This window comes from Rhododendron vialii, chromosome 3a, assembly GCF_030253575.1.
Source record: "Rhododendron vialii isolate Sample 1 chromosome 3a, ASM3025357v1".
Taxonomy (NCBI): domain Eukaryota; kingdom Viridiplantae; phylum Streptophyta; class Magnoliopsida; order Ericales; family Ericaceae; genus Rhododendron; species Rhododendron vialii.
In genome coordinates this window covers 33,872,464-33,895,984 of record NC_080559.1, presented here as the reverse complement: position 1 = coordinate 33,895,984, position 23,521 = coordinate 33,872,464, and the positions used below count along the sequence as shown (strand labels likewise).

Genomic DNA, 23,521 nt, shown 5'->3' with positions numbered 1-23,521 from the left:
AAGTATTTTTGGCGGTTCAAATGTTATGAAACTATTCCACGAAAAAGTTAAACTCTTTTTCAGAAGCTTCATTAAAATTATAACCATCCATAATACTTTCATATGGTCACAATTGGTTGGTTGCTGCTGTGAATAACTCGTTGACGAAGTTTCTCTCCGTATCTCTCTCTATGCACATATTGTACGTAATCCTACCAAGATCGGTGGATACTACTTACCTACCAAGTTTGAAGTTTGTTTGTATTTGTTGAAACATTTGAGATGGACGGAAACAAAGACGAGGCGGTGAAGTGCTTGAACATCGGCCGCGACGCCCTCGAGTCCGGCGATCAGATCCGGGCCGAGAAATTCATTACCAAAGCTCGCCGTCTCGACCCGTCTCTCGCCGTGGACGATCTCCTATCCGAGCTCCAAAATCAATCACCCGATGAACCCACCAAGGAATCGTCATCAGATTCAACAAAGGTATCGGACGATCAATTCCAACGCAGGAACTCGTAGTTTTGTACATACCCCGGTTCTGTAGTTGAATTATGGATGAATCTTCTTAAATACTACAGCTTCACCATTTGAGAGCCGCCTGCGTCGGCTCACTAGTCCCCTACTTGGCGCTAGGCGGTGGTCCAACACCTAGATTAGGCGGCCGACTAGTGGCGTCTAGTCCCTGCCTAGGGGCTAGGCAGCAAACCAGTCAATACCTAGGCGCCAGGTGCCCCTTTTCTGCCCGACTAGCCCCGAGCAATTTTTAGAGCATTGCTCAAAATAGAATGATATTAGGGCATCTCCGGCCCTTGCTCTTTTAATTGACTAAAAACCAAATTCTGAGTGAACCCCTCCTAAACTTGCTCTAGTCCTTGACTCAACCTCAAACCAGCCTACCAGGATGAGGTTTACTCGAAGCTTTCACCAAATCAAGGGACACTCTGTTGTGCGACATTGACCGCAAACCAAACACACACACACACACACGAATTGAGACAAAATGGCCGATTATATTCGACAATTAGTATGGATTGTACAAAAAACTCTTGGAGGAGGAGCACACTGAACAGGAGCTCAACCCAACTCCCTCCCTCTTTCACCTCTCTGGTTTTCTCTGCCTCACAGTCCTCGCCCCTCACACACTCACTGATTTGCCACACTCTCTCACAACACACCACAATTACAAGGGATCAACACAATATATAGACTGAGGCCTGAGGGAGAGGAGCTATTTGCGTTCAACAGCTTCATGATAAGGCACACTAAACAACAAATCCTTCATTGCTTCTATTGCTGCTCCGGTGCTCTTATTCCTGAGATTGTTGGAACATGTGTGAAGGATTTGAGTCTCTCATTGGGCATGTAGAAAAAATGGCTGGGCCTTAATATACTAGTGGGTGGCTCACCACCTACAAGGCGCTTTTAAGTGGACTTGGGTCATTCACCGTGATGTGGTGTGGACTATTGTGTTGATCCCTTGTAATTGGGTCATTCACAGAATCACAGTTCACAACTATGCCTTTAATGAAGCTTTTAGTCAAATTTGTGCATATATTTTGATTTGTCAATTGGAGTACTTCACAACAAATGAAGCTTTTGCTAAAATGTTACTCAAATTTGAGTAATGGCTGGATTACTATTTTGATTGAAGACCATAGGGTTGGAAAATATAACAATATTTGTTCACTAGAAACAACCTATTTGTGTAAATCTGTGATGATCCTAGCAATTTGTGTTACCGGATTGATATTAGATTTCTCAGGTTCCTAATTTTTTTTTCATAACATGTACATTCACACCCAAAATTAGAATCATGTATTCGACCAAGCCGATTCCACTACTCGGCGTAGGGTTTCAGCTGGTGGGTCGACTTCATCAGCATCAACAAATTCAGTCGCCTATACGGAGGAACAAATCTCAATTGTGAGAGAGATTAAAAAGAAGAAGGATTACTATGAGATACTAGGATTGGAAAAGAGTTGTACAGTTGAGGATGTTCGGAAAGCATATCGGAAACTGTCATTGAAGGTTCATCCTGATAAGAACAAAGCTCCTGGGGCTGAGGAGTCATTCAAGGCGGTGTCCAAAGCGTTTCAGTGTTTGAGTGATGAAGAGAGCAGGAAAAAGTACGATCTCGTAGGGTCTGATGAACCCGTTTACCAGAGGCGCAGGGCACAAGGGTTTAATGGGTTTTATGAAGGTGATGTTGATGCTGAGGAAATATTTAGAAACTTTTTCTTTGGTGGAAATGGAATGAATCCAGCCATGGCTACACAGTTTGGGACGTTTAGCTTTGGAACTGGGATGGGGGCGAGAACCGGCAACAATGGGTCTGCTGGATCTGCTAGGAATTGGGTTCAATTGATCCCTGTGATTTTAATTTTGCTATTGAATTTTCTGCCATCATCTGGACCCATATACTCGCTTTCGCCTTCGTATTCGTATGAGCATCAGTTTACTACGCAAAAGGGTGTTAATTTTTATGTGAAATCAGCAAGGTTTGAACTTGATTATCCTCCTCATAGTCCTGTTCGCGTGGCGCTTGAAGGGCAGGTTGAGAGAGATTATGTTTCCATCCTTGTGCAAAATTGTCGGCTTGAGATGCAACATTTTCGATGGGGCATGGTACGAGAAACACCACATTGTGACTCGTTGAAGCAATTTGAGGCGGCGGCCTGATGATTTGATTTTAAGGTACATATTCCTTCCTAGGTTTTGTTTCCAACTTTTATCATTTCACTTTTCAACTGCTCATAAATGTCCAATAGCAATGTTAGACGTTGGTTGAATGTAATTCAAACTTTAGAAAAATTTCAACCCATCAAATAATATTGCTCGAGTTGCCACTGGCCCACTGCTTAGATCACCTTTTCTTTTGTATTGTCCACTATAATTTGAGTTATACACAACAAAAAGAGATGTCACGTCACCAATATAAACACAACAAATTTTCTGGACAAGTGGTTCTCCTCTTCAAGCGGTTATCATTTTCCAGAACCACATACCAAAAGCATATAGCAGTGGCTACTCTAGCAATATTATTTGATGGGGTTGAAATTTTTTCTTAAATTTGAATTACATTCAACCAGCGTCTAACATTGCTATTAGAATTTTTTTCTCAAGTGGGAAAACATGAAGCTTTCAGTTGGACAGTAGATATTGTTTGAGAATAGTTATTCAACTTAGTTTTTGTTATGTAATATCATAGTAATTTAGAAAAATAAAGAGATATGGAGTACATATTTAGTTCTTACGAGTTAGAAATTGATGAATATATTAGCTTGGATTAGCTTTATGTCCTAGTTTGTAAAAGATGAGGAGAAAGGACTCTGTACAGCAGGCTGTTGGTAGGTCTTTGTACAAGCCTTGAGGATTGGTCTGGATGTCCTCCTCTTTGTTAGTTGTATCCTTGTTTAATATTAAAATAATATTGCACGTGTACCCGCAAAAAAGAAAAAAAAAACTTTGACAGCACCAATACTGGAAAACCTTCTTTATTTTTCCACATTCAAGCTCTTAAGACTGTTGTTGCCATAAAACTTCACTTTTTACGTGGTTTTGGTTGAATATGATCAGAATAATGATGTTGTCTTCAAAAGGAGAAATGTATAACATGCCTATTCCATTATGAAATTTGATGGAAATCTCTGTTGACTAATGACATACTGCAAGCTACTTGTTGTATATATTCCAGCTTGTAATCCTCTCTGTTTCTTTTGGCGATATTTGATAATTTATGCATACTGAAGCACTCGTTTAAAGTCCGTAAGTTCCTCTATTGCAGATAGCCTAATCAGTTCATCTGTTACTACAGTCTACACACATCCTTCAGATTTTAATCAAAGGCATGAAGGATTCCTAGAGTTCTGATTTTGGGGTTGTTTCCATGTAATACGGATCATCTTTTCTGAGCACAAGTTAGCCTATATCTTCTGGATGTGCCATGGATGTTTCATAGAACTGTACCCTATTCCAGCTGCAATTGCTGTCTGCAATTTGCATGGCAGGGGTTGGGACCTGCAAGTCTGCAACAGTACAAACGTTATATTTTACGTCATGATAATGTCAACTGTTCCTCCCATGCATTCAAGCCACCGAGTGTAACTTAATATTTGTTAAATCTGCGATATTGCTTATCAGGGAGGACCTGAAATGTTTATGTGGTATTTCTGTTGACTATTTACTTACCATGTCTATTGCCAATTCTTGGCCATGGAGATTTACCCAGCCTTTCTTCTAACAACTCTGTACGGAGATTTGTTACTCTCTTCAGGTGAGGGGTGTTTCTTCCTTTTCTTTTCTTTGTCGGTTGTTTGTGATGCGGAAAGAATGCTTAAAGCGGGCATTGCTACTCACAGAAAGTTGACCGCTAGAGGCAATATTGATGCCTTCTGAAGCATGCTGCATACCTTGATCCATGCCACACAAAGGTTTTCTAGTATGGACAATATTTTTGCAATCCTGTTACTTTCAGTGCACTTCTGGTTTGCTTCGCTTTTGGTAGTTCTCTGGTTGAGATACAATTCCTCGAACTACTCTTTGCCATTTTATAATTTGAGCATTCAGGTTTATCATGTGAAGAACAAAAACCCTCGTTCATTCTCTTTAACAACAGGATACAAACTCTTGAATATAGCTCATCTTTAAAAGCAAGTTTGCCAGAAGAGAGTGTCAAGAAGCTTATACTCAATAGTGTTCAAGTCCATTCTACATGATGTTGGAACATAACACATCCCCGGGAAGAACTTCCCATTGGTTAGGCACCATCCCGCCCAATGATTACTCCACTAATAGTTAGTGGAGCCTAACCGATCAAAAGAGGAAAAAGAAGAAGTTAGTGGAGCCTGAGGTCAGGTCTGTAAACGAATTGAGCTGCTTGCTCAGCTCCGCACATTTAGTAATCGATCCGAGCTCGAGCTTGTAGTTCACACTTCAACCTCATAGATAAGATTTATCCTACAAACAGGGAAAACCTATTGGAGTCAATAAAACTCCAGAGACTCCATGTGTATGCGCGGAATGCAATTGAGGTTCATGAGTATTTTTGAAACCCGCTACTGAAGTGGTTATCATCAAACATAGACACGAACATGCCCAAATACATGCGCGCACAACAGAGACACACCACACACACATAAATACACATGCGAGCAACAGAGACACACCAGATTCTATGAGATTCTATGTCTAGTTTCCCATAAAAAAAATTTATAGTTTACAAAAGGAGAGAAGGGGAAGAAATGACGAAAATGGTTTCTGCAATCCCAATTGGCAAAAGAAAGATGTATTCGATGCCTGTTGGGCTTAACGCACAAAATTTGATTTCCTACTCCTTTGAAGTTATGACCAGCAGTCCAAGAGCACCTATAAGCAGATACTGCAAGAGGAACAACCAGAGTAAGAATATGAAGAAGCCTTTTTTTCTAGTGGTCTCATAACCAACCACCACGACCTTCTCATCCTAACACAACATACAGATGGTCTATAGCAATCTTTAAGCATCCATTTTTGACTTATAGCTCAAATAAATCTAACCTTGATGATAGGTTTCTCAGTCATGATAATTGTTACCCAACCAACATAAGGTAAGAACCTGCAGAGAATTGGAAGAAAATGTTGAATACAAACTCGTGCCAGGTTGAAAATGAAGAACGTATCCCTACGAGTGCAACATGAGTCAAAGGATTATTCAGCGAGGGATACGTACATGGTATGCGGAAATACAACGATATGGATTGTATAAGCAAACATGTCCAACATGATTAATCATTTCTGAGGGCAACCAAAAACTATCAAGACAATCTTGGTAATGTCAATTTACCCGACAGCTCTCCCCATGATGTGGTGCCGTTGCAGCCAGAGATGGCCGTGAGCATACAAAGGTCTGTCATCCCCCATATTGTTGTCCCCTGGCACAGTCAAACAGATGATGAAGAAACTTAGTCAAACAGATAACGCCTGTGGTCATTGCATAACTAAACACCTGTGGATATCTTGTAAAATTTCACAATGACATCCACCTGTCGCCTTCTTTGGTTTCATTTCTTTGAGATGTGGTTTCATGCCGATATGAACTTCACTAGGATAAAAAGTATCTCTTCTACTAATATGCTGTAGAAATATATCAGAAAGGTAGACTAACTCTAGGATTGGGCATACTACAGCAGTACCTTTAGTTAGAACATCAACGTCTTCTGTATCCTGACGTTCGTGAACCTACAAGAACCATTACGAAAATTGAGGCATTAAAGAAAATAAAGATGGCCTCTAAAGAAGAAATTTGCCGCATTGGAGCATCGAAACTGAACTTATCTTTTGTTGTCAACATTGACATCCCAATACAGGTGGATGGGACTCAAAGACAACACACATAAACCAGTTGAAGACTTCAGGAGAGTAATTTCAATGTGTAGGCTACCATTGAGCTCAAGCTAAAAGACCACAATAAATAATCTAATTCTTGTTGTGCCTTATTTCGGGCAGAGAGATACGATTTTCATTTCTTCCTGCGTTTACCCTCTCAATAGAAATAGTTCTATGTTTACCAACACAAAAGACTATATATGTTCATCACTTGCTCCAATTTTCAGCTGTCAGTGCTGGTCGAAATAATAAGCTGTGATAAATTTGAAAATTAGTAAGGGTCCTCAATGCTTACCTTTATTACTCGATGGACAATTGGGATTTCCCGTCCCTACACAGTAAGGAAACGGTTTGTTGTAAGAGATTAAACTCAATATCCATGACCGCATGCTAATAGAACAGTAAGAACACTACAACGTCACATCCTCACAAGTCATATCAAACGAAATGCAGGGGAAAATCATCAAGAATAACATTAACATTCTGAATCCACCTACAATGAATTATGGAATAATGTGTGGCAGAGAAGAACAGAAGTAAATCTCCCTGAATATTTTTCATTTATGGCAAGGCCCTTGAAGAGTTACTTGGCTTTCAGTAATATGCTTGCCACACTCAATTATAGTTGTTTCCAGAAACTAAAAGAAGCGAGAAACACTATAGAGCTCAACAACTGAATGTGCCCCAGTTAATCCACAATCAAAATAGTCAAATTAAAAAATTAGTTGCAGTTATTTCAACTCCTTGAAAGGAAGATGGAGAAGACATTTTAGGTAGTAGATTGAACTTAACAACCAAAAAGAACTGAACTCAAAACGACTTCGTAAATAATAGACCAAGGAAAAATAGCAACCTGAAAATTAAAAGGAACATACATCGACATTAAACACCACAATTTCTCCTGCACGAATAGGATCCTTGCTCATATGCAGGAACAGAATGTCACCCTGCAATAGCACAAAGTTTATCCAATCATCCAGCGAAAAGCAAACAGAAGTTGGGGAATATAAATTTAACATCAAGTAACTTGGCTGAATTAAAAGTTGGGAAAGCAAATGACATGTCCCTAATAAACTATGATGCACCGACACAGACACCGACACTGACATGGATACCGACACGGAGACATAGGAATTCTAAAAAAATGGGGACACGGTGTATATTTATTTATAGTTTGACACCCAGAAATATTTCAAAATTTACAATTTGGCCCCAAATTTTTTAAAAAAAATTACAGTTTGACCCCTAAATTTTTTAAAAAATACAATTTGGCTCCCTGCTGTGTCCCCATCAGTGTCCTCCCATGTCCCCAACCGTGTCCCCCTAAAAAATTTATATTAAATCTACGTGTCCCCAAGGTGTCCCCGCCGTGTCTTTGTGTCCGACACTGCGATACTTCGACGTCTAGAGGTGTCGGTGCTTCATATTAATAAATTAGACCTTCACACCAAAAAATGGAAAATAATTCTAGAGGGCATGACCGTGGCGGGAACTGTAACATATTTCTCCACTTCGGAGATAAGGCATGGTATTTTATAGTTACTCTTTTTGAAAAGAAAGCAAAGTAAGAATTGCAAATGATCTTGAAAAGAAAGCATAGTATGAAACTAGGATTTACAAATGATCTTGTAAAAGAAAGTTTTAAGTTTTGATTAGGAGTCAGCATTTCGTTGATTTTAAAAAATTTGCAGCAACATGCCATGTCCGAAATCTCCCATCCTACTCAGTCGCATTGTGGAGAATCCACCAGAACATGTGGAGAGTAAGGGGGCATGTCCACAATGTTTCAAATTTAAATGAGATTTGAAATCGGAATTTACAGTTAAAATAATCTTGCATAAAAAGGAACCAATGACCACTTATTCTACGCCGGGACTCACCCTTTTGAAGCCAGGTTCCATGCTTCCAGAAAGCACAACAACAACAGGTGATTCACTACCAGTTACGCACATTAATCCTTTCCATATAATAAGTGCAGAGGTAACGATCATACCTGGAAAAAAAATATATTCAAAAACAAATTTTACCTATTTCCCTTTCTTTATCATCAACAAATATGTATTGAACTTCAGCAGAATAAGTAGGAATAAGGGAACACTAAATGAAGTGGCCACAAGAGGTGAAAGAGTGACCACTGCGATATGCTGAATGAATTTAACAAATATAGTTCCAAGAATATGGCTGGAGTGATTGAAAGCTCTAGGAATTGTCGGAAGATGCCGATCAAAAGACACCAATAAAGCGCCACTGTCACGAGGCCTGGAATAATGTGAGAATGAATCTCATAATGCATACAAACAAACTGCAGATAACAACGAACAGAAAGCTGTAATGTACGTACAAAAAAGGCATAATCGACCATGGTAGAGTTTAATTACTTAAATATGATAATCGGTAATCTATATATAATATATCAACTAAAACAATTCGAGTAAACAAAATTCCAGTGTATCTAATCCACACAAACTTACTGCAAGCAAAGGGTTATGCATTTTGCGTAAATTGCTTTAAAAGTGATCAAGCTTTCAAAAGAAACCGTATTTTATTCTGAAACAGGTGAATATCTGCAACCAATCTTTCCGGTCAAAATGAGCAAATAAAACCTCAGTATTACAGCAATAAATCAAACAAAACCTTGAAAAATGAAGCCCTAATTACAGCTTCGACTGATGCAAAACACCTTACAATTCGAACCTCGCGAAAAAAATAACGACTTCAAACTTCGAGAAACGATCAAATAGAATTTAACGAACAAGGCAAGAATTGGTTCACTGCTTATATACCGATGTGTAACGAATCGATGCGGAGGAGTGAGAGGGAATGGGAAGTGATGTAACGAACCGAGACTAACGGCTTGAGAGAGGACTTGTCTGATTCGTAGGGACTTGACGGAATCTACTGCTTCTCCGATCCACCCCATCCTCTCTCTCTCTCTCTCTCTCTGGTCTGAACTGTGCTCTCGCTCGCGCTTTGCTAACTGCCGGAGGGAGTATTAAATTTGGAAAAATAATTTAAAATAGTAATACACAAACGTAATTTATTTCTCGATCTGAAAATCGCTTGACATGAGACAAGCCGCCCGTAGTGCATCTCGCACAGACGCACTACACGTATAGTGCGGCCGATCCAACCGTCTATCTCAGTAATGGACAGTTCGGATTGGAATCCAAACAATCGACGGTTCAGATTAGCAGGAGCTCGAATTAAATCTGAGCCGTTTATACCGAGATGGACGGTCGATCGTCCGCACTACACCGTGTAGTTCCGCAGCCGCACAACAGGCCCTCCCAATTCCAATTTAGGACGGACGAGAGAGTTATTAGCTTTCACACTTTATTCTAAAAATTTGCATTATTTATCTTCATTCAAGAAATTTTCAACGAATATCTTTGTATGTATCAAAATTTTAACGTGTACGTATAAATCAAGAGTGCGTGAAAAATCATTATCCATTTAAGAAGATTTGGAAGAGGTGTTTTTTAGATGTAATCTTTTTTTCTAAGGTAAAAGTTTCTTCTTCAAAATTTAACTTATTTAGTTGAACATATTATTAGATAGTATAGCTTTTTGTGTCATTCTTAATGCCCTCTAATTATGCATATTTAAACTAGGTCTACGTTTAAGAAAACTTTTTGAATAATCAAATACGTTGAAGAAAATTCATAATAAGTGATGTATAAATTAATTGGTAATTTATATTGTCATAAAATTACTTTAAAACATCTTTTATCAAAATTTATTGAATCTCGCTATTATTTAAATTTTGAAGTCACTAATAAGGCCCCGTTGAAGGTGATGTATCATGCAAGAGCGGTCTGTATCGTAAAAATAAATATTTAAAAAATAAAAATTTTAACATAACGAGGCCTAATTGATATAATTAATAAAGTTGAAGTGTCACTTGGAAATTTACACGTGTTTCGACTAGTGCCACTCAGAAAATCTGTTTTTCCAGTTTTATTCCCACCATATATAAAATCCTTTCATAAACCCTTCGACTCTTTCCTTCGATTCTAGGTTTAGGTCTCCCGACAGCCATAAACACAGTGAGCTGCTCAAGCTGGTAAGACAGACGGAGCGATGGCCGAAGAGTATCAGATCGACCTAGGCAATCTCATGGCCTTCGACCCTCACCACCACTTTCCATCTCTTCCCTCTTCCAGGTTAGGGTTCTTCTTCTCTCCTTTATTTATTTATTTATTTATTTTGATTTGGACAAGTTTCTCCTTTCCAATTTAATTGATTTGGCTACTGAGGAAAATTGGCTCGAAGGAATTCTAGAAGGATTGATTTTTTATTTTTTTTCCTTTTGCACCATACGCTTCACTTTCCTTGTGATTTCAAGGGACGTGTAGTAAAAACAGACAAATATTGCCCTTATCATAGCTATATTTGAGTTTTTTTCTCATGGATGTAGCTCCATCTTACACATACAATATGTAGAAGTTATATGTATGTACGTATGTAGACGTGTATCAGTATATGTATGTGTATATTTGAGCAACCAAACCGAAAACCTAGCAATATTTCATATTCTGGGTTGGGGGTTCGAGTTTTTTGTTCATTTTCTTTTTTACATGATCAGCTATGTGCTTGAAATGGGTATACAGAAGTGCTTGAAGTATGGATACAAGCTACAAGGAAACCTGGTTTGGTACAACCGGGCCGAGAAATAAAAGAGCAGTTTCATGCTCTTCTTCTTTAATAAGTATGGCCTTAGGTATTAATTGTTGAGTTCTCTCTCCGATCTAAATCTGCCACATACCTGGCCATTTGTTGGCATTGAATTAACTTTATGAGAGACCCCAATCACTGATCCTATTCATTGACTAGCAGTTTCATGCTCATAAGTTGAAGTTGTATTTGAAGTTCACTCTCTCCGGTATTTAAGGAGCCAACTTTTTATTTATTCACAGTGCAATGCATTTGACCTGCAAGATTAAGGATGAATCATATGACATACACCATATATGGGCTGCCAAAGTGTTCATTCCACAATGTTGGGAACTAGGATTTTGTTTGGTCTTATGTTATGGCTGGTTATCTAGTGAAAAGCCTTTCGGTTGTGTTATGTTACTTGTATGGTATGGGGAAAGCTTTATAGTATGTGTTTCTCTTAGGGAGGAGCTTGTGAAGCAATGCCTAGAAAAGAGCACCAAGTTGGTTCAAGCAGTTGCAGATGCTCTCTTCAACTTACCTTCAACTGATGACCCAGATGGCCCCATTGTCACGTTGCCTCAACCTACTACAAGATTGCCAAGAGAGAAGCCTGTATGCACTTCTTTGTTTCTTTCATGTTTGTGTAATATCAAAATTTTGTCCTTGTACCATTTTCATGCCTCTCTATTGATTTTGCTTAATGCCCTTTTCATTCCTTTTTCTCCTTTTAAGTTGTTGAATAGCAAAAGGTGGCTTCTTAAAGCATATTGTTTTGATCGCTTTCTCATACTTCTTTAAATTACGGAAAAGTAAAAATTGTCGAGATTGCTTTCTTGGTTTGCCTCAACAAATTTTTTTTTTTGCTACAGAGAACCTATTATTGTAACCACCTTTATGGCAGTTCCCTGTAATATATGTGCTTTTACTTTGGGTACCTGTACCCGAAACCGTCACAGGTGGGTAGGTAGAGAGGGGCAAATAAATTGAGAAAATCCATTGGCAATTTGTCGAATAAACACTCAACTAATCTGGGGCATTATGCGTACCTACTACCTAGTGCTTGAAATCCCCTGATAGTTGGATAACTGGTAACCTTTCTTGAAGCTGCTTTTCCCCCATCATTTATAAACAGCTAAAGGGAGTGAAGGTTGGAGTATCTTGCAGAATGCCACATATTTCTCAATTATGACAGTTTTGTGGTGGCTACTACTAACTAATAGTAGTGCATTTCCTTCACTTAAACACACAACATAGCGGATGAAGGGGGAAAGGGGAAGAAGGAGAAGCATAACAACAATATTATCATCCACAGTTCTTGATTGCCTACATTTAGGAGACTTGGAGCAATTATACCACATTAATACTAGCCTAAATTTAAAAGCGAGCTACCATCACCTTGCTATATTGAGCTTTTACCACACAATAATGATATCAGGCAACGCGTGTTGAGTACTTCGGTGGTTGTTGTTTCATTGATGAAAACGGTATCTGGTAGAATCACACCATTGGTCGCTTTGTATAGCACTATTTTTCCTTTTTCAATGGGTGATTCTGAGGTAGCCAACTTCGAGTAGTTAACTGCCGGGTTTATAATCTTGAAGTTCTTACAGTACTGGCTTGTTCTTGTTTACTCCTCTTTCCCTAATATGTGATGCTGTAGCCTTCATTGGTTTTCATGTGCAGCAACAGTTAGTGATTACATATTTGATATTTTTCTTGCTTTTATCAGCTGCCGAAGAAAAAGCCTCCTACAAAATGGGAGGAGTTTGCTAAAAAGAAAGGTTAGTCAATAAGAATCTTGGCTTCCTAGAAAGTACTTCACCTTTGATGTTTCCTGTACAAAAGATTTTTCTTGCCAAACACCAGAACAACGGCAATGAAACCATAATGCTGACTGTTTTATGCTGCTAGTTCAACAGTTTGTCATCTTCTTTTGAACTATGTTGCAGGTATAGTACAGCGCAAAAAAGACAAGGTTGTATTTGATGAACAAACTGGTACTTGGAAGCGTCGCCATGGCTACGATCGTGTGAATGATGACAATGATATACCCATCATTGAGGCAAAGGCGACTGATGGTAAATATGCCAAGTATTTTTAATTTCATCAGTCTATAATTGCCTTTTGTTTCTGTATGTTCAATGCAGCCTTAAAATATTTTGAATATAAAGATTACGTTGCGACGTAGTTGATATGGTCAAGTTCTAGCCGCTAAGCATCTCATTATTGTTTCACCCCTTGACCTTCTCTCTTCTGCATCCCCCACGGCCCCACCTTTGTAGTGAATCATGACGAAGTTTTCATTATAGAACAATAGTTCTAATAGTCGTGGTTGTAACTTCTTTCAGAGCCAGGAGTAGATCCTTTTGCTAAGAGACGAGAGGAAAAGAAGCAGCGAGTAGAAAAGCAAGAGAAGCATCGGTTGCAGAATTTGAAACAAGCTGCAAAAGTTGGTGCCCTGCCGAGGTTTCACCTTGTAACCATTTTTAATTTGCAGTGATGTTGTTATTCATTGTCCTATGCTTGCATTTTATTGCTTGACATTTGGTGTTCTAGTACAAACAAGACACCGTCCTTGTGGATTATCTGGTGAACTTTGTTGACTCATGATCTTCAAATAGTCTGAGGTCGATGGAATGATGTTACTTTCATGTAACACAGTTGATCACTATCTAAGTGTGATCATCTGTAGTTTAAAACCTTTTTGTAGTTAACAACTTATGCTTAAGATCTCTACTCATTGGAAACACAAGTAACTTCAGATGGCTTGCCAATTTTCCTTTCATTTTGTTTCAATTTTGGAGGGATTCTCTGGTTCTTATTTTTGTTTTTCAGTCCCGTCCCGTTCCTTATTATGGTCAAAAAACCCAATCACTGTCCCATGTGATTTCTGATTCCGCCCTCCTTAATGAAAAACTAGAAGAGTCCCATGGACAGGTGGGTCACTAGATCAACGAATGTGATTGAGTTTGGAAATCTCTACCTCTTCAGTTGAAAGAATCTGTGCTTATCTTCTGTGCATACAATCTGATTCTGATTTGAATGCCCCAAAGTAATGCTGACTTACTAGTTGAATAGCAACTAATTTTCTCCTCTGCTATTTAGCTTTTCTCTGGAGTATTCTTATAGAATGAGTATTGCTACAATTTTCGATCTGGTGCTGATCTTTTTTGCTTTGGGGAGGAAAGGTAAAACAATGAAAAGATTGATATTTCCCGTTGGGTTGGATGTACTCATTTCCCTGTGAAATTGTTTTTCTGTTATTGCAAAAGGGATTTACTTGTAGGTCTCATGCTTGGACTTCCACTGAGCATGAACTTCCAGTAATGTTTTTGGTCATATTGCAGCCAATAGCCATAGCCTCTTTCTCTGTTTCTACGGTTTTCATTATGAGGGAAAACACTGTGCTGAGTTACAGCAAATTTCTTCTGCTTCAAATTGTAGAACGATAATGAATGTGTTTTGTTCTGCAGCCATATCCAACTCGCTGCTACAGCTCTTCCCATAACAGGAACTCAAGCTGCACCTAGGAAAGCAAGTAAAAACGAACTTGAGAGTGTGGCTGGAATGGCAGCGACCTCAACAGCCAGTGGTGGAAAATTTGACAAGAAGCTTGCTGGAGAAAAACCTCCAAAGCATGAAGCGAAATATCGCAAGGTTTGTACACTATTCCTAATCATAAGTGCTATAGGGCCAGATTAGTGTCCAAAAATTATAACTTGTCGTCAACAGTGTTCAGTATAGTTGAATTTTGGCTATGCTCTTTAGTCTTTATTTTTGCCATTTGAGTACTTTTCTCGGTACTAATTTCTGTGGATCATATATTGCATGTTTATTTGCACCTAAAAGCTGAAAGCTGATAATCTATAAGCAGAAGCCAAAAGCATCGCTTGATCTGTATTTAGGCATGAATTGTAAATGGAAGCTAGGCTAACAACACTGGCACATACTCTCACCTTTTGAAAAAGCTTCCAGCAACTCTTTTAAGCTGCAAAACAAACACATTCTGATCCCCTGGGATCCCTGATTGTGCTGATTCCTCACTGCAACTACTAAAAAAAGTTTTCTTTCCCCTTTATTTGCTTTCAGTTCCTACCCGTGGTCGAAGGCTCCGGAATGGGTTCACTAGAGAGGCAGCAAACTGAGAAGGTTCTGAGCAAGTTAATCTCCAAAAATTCCCATGAGATACTGAATGTGGAAAGGGTATGCCTTATTCATCGGGTTACGCTTTCGTTTACGCTCCAAGGTCTTAAGATTTCCTTTTTGCCATTCCCTATGACTTTTGAACGTTTTTTTTTTCTTTTTTTCTTTCCAAATAGGCTGTCAATATGTATAATGTGAAGAAGGATAAGAAGCGGAGTAACCAACAACAGCGAAAGTCTTCATCAACCTCAGGCAAAAGCTCAAGCAAGTTGAAACCAAATAACAACAAACCTTTCAAGAAAACGTCTTTCAAAAAGGGTCCTTCGAACAAAGGCAAATCAAAGTGAAATCCATCTCTATGAGCTTATTCAATCCGAGTTTTTTCGCTACTACAGTTTTGTTGTTAATTCGGAACGAGGTACTAAAATTTTCCTGTATTCAAGTCAGTGTTAGTTCTTTCGGGGCCAAAAACCTTGCTTTCCTTAATTGTATTGGTCTCTCTCTCTCTCTCTCTCTCTCTCTCTCTCTCTCTCTCGTATTTATTTGTTGAAGAAGCAGGGAGGTCCATAATTAAAATGAAACACCATAGCATTTCTGCAGATTTATCAAGATTTCTTATGCGGAGTAGTAATTTTCTTTTCCTTTGACAATTCCATAGCCTTTTTTTCAGACTACCTCATAAAAAAGAAAAGTAAGAGTTTGACCAATCCGAAATATCACGTTTTAGATATCAGTCACACATCACGTACCAATAATTTGTTGGATGTCGGTCACGATCTTGGATAGATTTTCTAGGCAGAGGATTCTCTGCTGTTCATATTTGAACCGTCCTAGTCCACTTGTGAGCCATTCCTGAGCTTATTTTGACAAACCATTGACGATTTAGAGTTTGTCGAAACTATCAATTAATCATGTCAAAAATTAGGTTGATCGGATACCGGTTGATGCAATTTTGAAATATATTTGTAAGAGAAATGGGTTTCAATTTTGTTGCAATGAAGGGACCGGAGAGCTGATTCCCTCATCTTCTTTCTAATGATTTCTTCTTTTGTTTTTGTTTTTTTCTGGTGTAAGATAAATGTGAGCCCTTTCTGTTTGCATCATCAATTACTATTTTCTTTAGAATTTTTGACTCAATAATTATACGATGGCAACATTTTTCTCAGAGTCTCGTAAATTTAAGAGGCTTATTTCCTCTCAAGATCTCCGGTCCGAAACATCTTAAGGTGCTATTAAGTCCTTTGGAGCCAATTCATACAGAATTTTGATATGATTTTATTTGAAAGTAGTGAGATTGATCTCTAGAATTAATCGACGTGAGCGTAGGCGGGCCCGGAGTCCGGACACTTGAGTTATAAAAACATTTTTCTATCAATTTGAAAAAAGGAAACACGTTTGCATTGACTAAGGTAATTTTTTACTATTATTCAAAAAAAAAAAACCGTGCACCACACAATGTTTATTGGCCCAGTTGTCTAAAAGTAAGTTTGCTTATCTTGTCGGCTTAAAACTAAACAAAGGGGGCACGCTTGTAATTTCAGTATATTAGACGTGCAAATCCGCCCAACTGAAACTTGGCTTTGTCTAATCTAATAAAAAGAACTTCCCGGCAGTTATGGTTTCCCCCAAACGCTTCCCAATCTCAGCATTTGAATTTGCAGAGTCTAGAGAGAGAGAGAGAGAGAGAGAGAGAGAGAGAGAGAGAATGGGAGCAGTGAACATCTGGAACGCCATGGAAGTTGCCGAGGGAGCTCGAGAGAACGGTAGCTCGGCAATCCACTCGTCTTCTCTCACCGTTGACCACTCTCTCCCTCTTCCCGAAATGTCACCTCGCCTCATGTTTGTTTCCTCTCTCTCTCTCTCTCTCTCTCTCTCTCTCTATACACACACACATATCTGTATATGTAGGTATACACGCATACGCAGATATAAGTAATGCATAAATGAGTATATCGACGAATATGGGTTCGATCTTTTTTATTCTGCAAACAGAATAAAATTTTCGGTTGCGGAGAATCTTAGGAAATAGAGAACTGAAAATGGAGTCGAATGTCTTATGACATATTCCAATGCTATGTTTGGGTTGGCTAAACTGCCTATATTCGTTTTTTCGAAGGAATCTTGTTGTCTTTTTCTTACCTCTTTGGCTCTTATTCTTTAGAAGGCGACCAAATAGGTGCTGCTTCAAAAAATGCTACAAGATAGTTTTACCGTTGTAGCAAACCATCAGACGAAATGATTGTCCAAAGACAGAAGAAAATAACAACAATAACAGAACCCACCTAGTCTCCAATCATTAGCGGTATGGGCGGGGGAGAATTGGAGACAGACCAACATTTGGCTATATATGCACAAAGTGGATGCTCTCTAAGAGCATCCGCAATGTAATAATCAAAATTAAAAGATTGCCAAAGTTAGCAATGTGTGCTTAAAAAAGTGCTCACATTGTTATAATCAAAGTTAGCAACCTCCTAACCAATAATCAAATTTGGACATTTGAATAATCAAAAGTAACAATGTGGAACCTCACATTGCTAACTTTAGCAACCCTCTAAATGAATAATCAAAAGCTGACGTGGCAAGTTTTGATTATTCACTTTTGATTATTACATTGCGGATGCTCTAAGTAACACTAAAACAGTAGCCCCTATACCTCCAAGAACCGAGGAGCTAAAGGGATGTTTTACTCCATGAACGAGACGTTTTACTGCGGAACCATGCCTCCAATCAAAGCCGAAAGGCATCAGAGAGGGCAGGCCTAGAGACCCAAATCAATTTATGTGCACATTACTATGCTTCATTCTTAGTCCAGAGCATCGGAAAGCACAAACAAAGACAGAAGAAAAATCAGAGAAAAACTCACATTTTTAGGAAAATCAACCATAATATGAGTAGAGGACAACATTCATCGAGGAAATCAAACATAGTTTAAGAAAATTTTGGGAAATGACTGAGTTGATGTCTTATATTTTGTGTCACTCAATTTTTTGGCGAGTAAGTCTTGCGAAATTTATTTAGTTTTCAGTTGGGAAGTAATTTTAGCACTTCATGTTTAGCTTTCAACTCTTTGATTTCTGGTCTTTTTAGCCTCTCACAGGAGGAGTGCGAAATGCTAAAATCATTTCCTTTTTCTACTTCATCCGGTTTCAAAGTGGCCTAACATGGAAAACTAGTTCTTAAGTAATCTTCTCTTTAGTTTTTTGTGTTTGCCCCCTTATTTCGCCTGATTTTTTGTCAACATCTTACTACATACAGAGGGCTATGCAAAGATCTCTTCAAGAAATGGTCAAAATTGGACAATTCTCACTTCTCTGTTGAGACTATTTCCGGTGGCATCACAAACCTTTGTGCGTATTCTTTTGGTTGTATTATTTCCGTCATTCATTTAGTTATTTTATTCACTTTCCCCCCTAGCCAACTCATGGGTGCATAATGATAATATAAATCTATGCAAACATTGTTAGATATGGCAACTTTCTTGCTTTCTTATCTATCTTCTCTTCTTCAAGCCCAGTCTAAGGAAGCAAATTACCTTTCATCCATGCAGTATTGAAGGTATCAGTTAGGGAAGCAAATGGAAATGTAGTGAGTATGACAGTTAGATTGTATGGACCTAATACCGAATATGTCATCGATCGGGAACGGGAATTGCAGGTGACTTCCTATTGATTGTTATTTTTAAGTAGTTGGTTATGGATTATCCATGATATCAAATTTGAGCTTTCCTTTGTTCTTTGGGTGTTCTTGTTTGTTTGCTAAGACAAACTCTTCCGTTTGACATTTATATAGATGGTATCTGAGTTCTTCTATTTAACCCAACCGTTTCACAGCAAACTTCCATGACCCCCTATCCTCTGACGCAGGATAGGTTATGTAACCTGTCAATGGCTTGACGCAGATTGTAATTATTGACCTCCTATTGTTTTTAGGCTATTGGATACCTCTCAGCTGCAGGATTTGGTGCGAAGTTGCTTGGAGTTTTTGGAAATGGCATGGTGCAATCATTTATAAATGCACGCACACTAACTCCATCCGGTAAGTCCTTACGAAGTGCATTCTTTGAACAATATTCATGCTGGGATTCTTAAGGAATGAATTGGTGGGTTTTTTTCTTTGCTGAGCGTAGTTTACTTGTTTGTTCTTTAAGACCTTTGATACTTCGAATGAGTTTCTAGTGTTAGTCAATCAAGGTTCGCCATCAATAGAGGGAAGAGGCTTTACTTTAGGTTAGGCGGTCTCGTCATTGCGCAATTCTCCTGTCCATCGATTGATCATGGGAGTTAAAAATTCAGAGAAGTATGAAAGAAAGAAATCAAAAAAATCACTAGAAAATCCCTAGTTGATTGCTGCTATGATAATCTCTAGTGATTGCTGCTATGACAATCTCTAGTGATTGCTACTATAAACTACTTCACTTGTAGCATTGGAAACCAACTTCGATTCCCCGTGGAGGGATTTTAACTTGCTTGTAGCTTTTATATTGTTTCGTCCACCTAGATGCGTCACCACCTAGCGTGGTGCCACTTGTCAATACATTATTTGCCGAAATGATAATTTTTCTCCAATTTGTGAAGTTTGCGAGATAAATTGTGAATTTCACCCAATCTCACCAAGAATTACAATGTTAAAGCTTTAGCAAATCGTTCTCTTGATCTCCTCTCTATCTAGCATGTCCTGATCATTTGACAAAAGTATGGAGGTGTTTCCTTAGTTGCAACTGGGGGCCTTTGGTAACCAAGGAGTTTTTCTATTGAAATGACAATGGATTCCTGAAGAAGTTTACTAAAGACCACGTTGTGTTGACGGATCTTGTTTGATTGACAGACATGAGAAAGCCAAAGCTGGCTGCCGAAATTGCCAAGCAGCTTCGCAGTTTCCATCAGGTGGAAATTCCTGGCTCAAAAGAACCTCAGCTATGGATTGAAATTTTCAAGTTCTTTCAAAAAGGTCCTTTACTGATTTAACTAGCTCCTCTACTATTGGACAGACATTCAAAGTACATATGTTTTTCTTGGATAAAATAACTTAGGCTGTAAATATTGGTAGTTTGAGAATGTCTCTTATCCATTACATGTCACTTTCCTCATGTCCAAGTCAATGCTTCTTGCAGCATCCACTCTTACATTTGATGAGGATGAGAAACAGAATAAATATGAGACAATTTCATTCGAAGAAGTTAATGCTGAAGTTATTGAGCTCAAGGTAGTCACTCTTCTTATGCCACGCTTTAATTGGTGTTATACCGTGGTTGACATTCTTTCCTAGCAAAAGGATTGGACATGAATGACTCTGCCGATAAATCTTCCAGCTGAAGGGTCCTGGTGTGGAATATTATTATGCACCTTTCTTGTCACTTTTGAAAAAATTTCCTTCGACTTTCTGATGCCTCTATGTATTTGCGGATGAATTTTGTTTACTCATCTTAGTTCTTATGGTGTAGTTTTAGAAGATCCAAATTTGCTGTGGAAATTAGGTCAATAGAACTCAAGATAAGAAAAGTAATGCACCATATCTCCCCTTTGGTTGCTGCCGAGATTTTGCTGCTTGGCATCTTTTTAGTATCTGTAGATATGTTTCTTTTTTTTAAAGCAGAGCAATTACATATTCAAACTTTGAATTGGTTTCCTGGCCTCATTTTCCCCACTTATTTGGCAGTTTTTCCTTTGGAGTGTATTCTAAGTTGTTATTTTAGTTTCTTATGGACTCTTCCATGTTGAGACAAACTGGATCAATCAAATCTTTGTTCACTTTCAAAACAAATCTAAAAATCGATCTGGTGTTGTGGGAATAAGAAAATATTCATTTGTTTTTTGGCTAGCTTCGAAGTCCTTTTTTTCATTTTGGGATTACCATATGCTAGTTTTATATTGAAGGCTATCAAGGTGCTATAGATTAATTTGTGAAGAAGTGTCTTTTGCTTTGGAACAGGAATTGACAGGCCGCCTTGATTCTCCTGTGGTGTTTGCTCATAATGACTTACTTTCCGGAAATCTGATGTTCAATGATGAAGAGGGTATCTGCATTATTTCTTCACCTGTTTCAGCGTTGCAATTTTTCCCCTCGTTTTGTTGCCCTTAGTTCTCCACGATTTTGAAATATATTTCTGTTTTGTTTTGTGCTGCATGGTTAACCCTGAGCTATTGCAAGAAAATTTTGTTGCATGAGAAGGTTATAACTGCATATCCTTTCATCTAATTTGACTAACTTTTGGAATCAGGGTTTATTTGTCTCAATTTGATGAAAAGTTTTGAGCGGATAGAGGAAGTCAGATGTTTTCTTCCAAAAATTTGTGTACTTGGCTAATCTAACAACTGAACAATTTTGTCATCCAATTTAGATAGAGGTGTCTGATACGATGTGCTTAGAACATTTCTTAGATTTTGGTCCTGTGATGTTAGTGTGGGACATGGTGTCCATTACACTGGAGAGAGTCCGGATATTAATTGTTTGTTCATAGCTACTATCATTTCTCTCCCTTAGTGACCCCTATCTTGGTTGACATCCAGAAAAGCTGTACTTCATTGATTTTGAGTATGGATCCTACAATTACAAAGGCTTTGACATTGGAAATCACTTCAACGAATATGCTGGATACGATTGTGACTACAGCTTGTACGTGATCTTCCTTGCTCTTACTACATTGTCTGTTATAATTAATGTTCCTAATGGCTAACGAGATTTTTTGATTCTTGATCTTGGGTAGATATCCAAGTAGAGATGAGCAGTATCATTTCTTCAGGCACTATCTAGAACCTGAAAAACCACTTGAGGTACGTTAGTATTGCAAGCTTGTCTAACTTGAAACAGATTTTCATTACTTACGCATGTTTCTAGGGTTCCAAATTGGCGAAAGACGATCAAAAAAACAAAATGGTGAAAAAAATTATTTCCGCAAGGGCAAGAAGCTCTTTGAATTGAGTTTGATCATTGATGTCCATTTGTCTAATTAAAAAATTGCAATTATTGCTTGTTTATAGACGACACATCTGGTAATACAGCACTCATAGAAGGGCCCCCTATTGTTTTGCTTCTTTAGGTTATTGTTGGTTCTGTTCAAAGTAAAATGTGTTCTTGGTGGGTTGTATCAGTTGGTTCATGGAATCTGACTTTTACACGGGTTGAAGTGGATAAGTCATTGAAATATGTGGCACTAAATCTTTATAACAGTTCGTAGACGTAAATCCCATTGGTCGGATCTTAAATCTTGTACACCTTTCGTAGTTGCACGAGGATCAGGGTGTGGTATGTAATATTTATATAGATCACGATGCAGCACAGCACCTCCCCTGGTTCTATAATACCACCCTCAAATATATTTCACTGAGCATCTAATCTGCACTGGGGTTTAGCACTTTCATTTGAGTAGAAACATTTCCAAATTGCTTATATGTTGAACACAGGTATCTGACAAACATCTCGAAGCCCTATATGTGGAGACAAACACTTATAGGTTGGCTTCACACTTGTATTGGGCTGTATGGGCTCTAATCCAGGTACATTTTGTTCTTCAGTCTTCGTATCCAATCCCAGTGATCACAATTCCAAAGACATCATCATCTAATTCAGTCTATGCTCATTGGTCATAGGCGAAGATGTCTCCTATTGATTTTGATTATCTCAGTTACTTCTTCCTGCGATACAATGAATACAAGAAGCAGAAGGAGAACTGCTTCTCTCTGGCACAATATTTCCTCTCAAGATCTCGGACCGGGTGAACTTTGTTGCTCTTTCTGTATTTCGTAAAATTATATGGAGAGATGTGCGAGTCCTACACTTGTCCCATATTAGATTCATTTGTTTGCCATATACGAGAAAGAAAGTGGAAAGGGTGTGGAGAAATAATTGCGAACTGGGAATTGTGAAATTCCATTTGTTGTAGCTCTGATATTTGTATACGGTCAAGTAGTAGATTTTGATAGTCTTGTCGTACAACATTCATGTTCTCCATGATTGGGAACAATTGTAGTAAACGATGGCAATTTAAGGGGTAGCTAAAAATGGTGTATGTTCTGTATTCTTTATATGGTTGAAACCCTCTCTCTCTCTCTCTCTCTCTCTCTAGTTTATAACTTTATCAAGCAGTTGTCCATTCCACAGCAAGTAACGATAATATGCATGAACAGGTACCGAGCAACATCATCTGTCTTATACAGGCATCAGCTGGTTATGAACAGGTAGTTTGCTGGTGTCAAAATGGCTAAACAAATGGAAGCAAATTCAGAAAATTACACAATCGAAAGCGAGGCAATGACTTTAAAACCCAACTGTATCTAGAACTGTTCGATAAATGTGGGTCCACATACATTCAACGGTTCCGGACATAGTGTCAGGAAGGTGTGTTCCTAGACTTTTCCTTCTCGGCAATAATGAAGTA

At 38.4% G+C, this 23,521-nt stretch overlaps 4 protein-coding genes and 1 non-coding gene across 9 annotated transcripts in view; 3 read left to right on the top strand and 2 right to left on the bottom strand.

The window, feature by feature from the left end:
* The window catches only part of LOC131320229 (ribosome biogenesis regulatory protein homolog), a 79,454-nt gene extending 63,821 nt beyond the window's left edge, over positions 1 to 15,633 (top strand). The window contains exons 2-9 of the mRNA XM_058350856.1: positions 10,353 to 10,508; positions 11,466 to 11,616; positions 12,734 to 12,785; positions 12,954 to 13,082; positions 13,353 to 13,470; positions 14,478 to 14,661; positions 15,094 to 15,207; positions 15,324 to 15,633. Coding sequence (XP_058206839.1) covers positions 10,426 to 10,508; positions 11,466 to 11,616; positions 12,734 to 12,785; positions 12,954 to 13,082; positions 13,353 to 13,470; positions 14,478 to 14,661; positions 15,094 to 15,207; positions 15,324 to 15,494 — 1,002 coding nt within the window. The 5' untranslated portion in view covers positions 10,353 to 10,425 and the 3' untranslated portion in view covers positions 15,495 to 15,633. The remainder of the gene's footprint in view (positions 1 to 10,352; positions 10,509 to 11,465; positions 11,617 to 12,733; positions 12,786 to 12,953; positions 13,083 to 13,352; positions 13,471 to 14,477; positions 14,662 to 15,093; positions 15,208 to 15,323) is intronic.
* Positions 88 to 4,209, top strand: LOC131320227 (chaperone protein dnaJ 49-like). 2 transcript variants are annotated; one of them, XM_058350852.1, is made up of 3 exons: positions 88 to 465; positions 1,792 to 2,676; positions 3,767 to 4,209. In XM_058350852.1, exons 1-2 carry the CDS (start codon positions 262 to 264, stop codon positions 2,659 to 2,661), a joined length of 1,074 nt encoding a protein of 357 aa, XP_058206835.1. In that variant the 5' UTR covers positions 88 to 261; the 3' UTR covers positions 2,662 to 2,676; positions 3,767 to 4,209. The 2 variants fall into 2 exon arrangements, with proteins under 2 accessions (XP_058206835.1, XP_058206836.1); XM_058350853.1 differs by having other exon boundaries at positions 108 to 465; positions 3,797 to 4,209.
* LOC131320234 (uncharacterized) lies at positions 5,152 to 9,361 on the bottom strand. 4 transcript variants are annotated; one of them, XM_058350867.1, is made up of 8 exons: positions 9,187 to 9,361; positions 8,226 to 8,338; positions 7,221 to 7,292; positions 6,641 to 6,676; positions 6,153 to 6,198; positions 5,804 to 5,891; positions 5,518 to 5,575; positions 5,152 to 5,359 (listed from the first exon to the last, which is right to left on the bottom strand). In XM_058350867.1, the coding sequence occupies exons 1-8, from the start codon at positions 9,263 to 9,265 to the stop codon at positions 5,309 to 5,311; spliced, it is 543 nt and encodes a 180-aa protein (XP_058206850.1). In that variant the 5' UTR covers positions 9,266 to 9,361; the 3' UTR covers positions 5,152 to 5,308. The 4 variants fall into 4 exon arrangements, with proteins under 4 accessions (XP_058206850.1, XP_058206851.1, XP_058206852.1 ...); XM_058350868.1 differs by having other exon boundaries at positions 8,226 to 8,604; positions 9,129 to 9,349; XM_058350869.1 differs by having other exon boundaries at positions 8,226 to 8,647; positions 9,129 to 9,344.
* Positions 15,634 to 16,728: 1,095 nt separating the features above from the next.
* LOC131320222 (probable ethanolamine kinase) lies at positions 16,729 to 23,176 on the top strand. The gene is made up of 11 exons (XM_058350848.1): positions 16,729 to 16,986; positions 18,403 to 18,494; positions 18,695 to 18,801; positions 19,077 to 19,182; positions 19,972 to 20,094; positions 20,258 to 20,349; positions 21,076 to 21,160; positions 21,654 to 21,759; positions 21,851 to 21,917; positions 22,548 to 22,640; positions 22,734 to 23,176. Exons 1-11 carry the CDS (start codon positions 16,763 to 16,765, stop codon positions 22,860 to 22,862), a joined length of 1,224 nt encoding a protein of 407 aa, XP_058206831.1. The 5' UTR covers positions 16,729 to 16,762; the 3' UTR covers positions 22,863 to 23,176.
* On the bottom strand, positions 17,848 to 17,954 carry LOC131321481 (small nucleolar RNA snoR100). Its single transcript, XR_009198526.1, has one exon. It is a non-coding gene; the product is annotated as a small nucleolar RNA snoR100 (small nucleolar RNA).
* Positions 23,177 to 23,521: the final 345 nt, after the last annotated feature.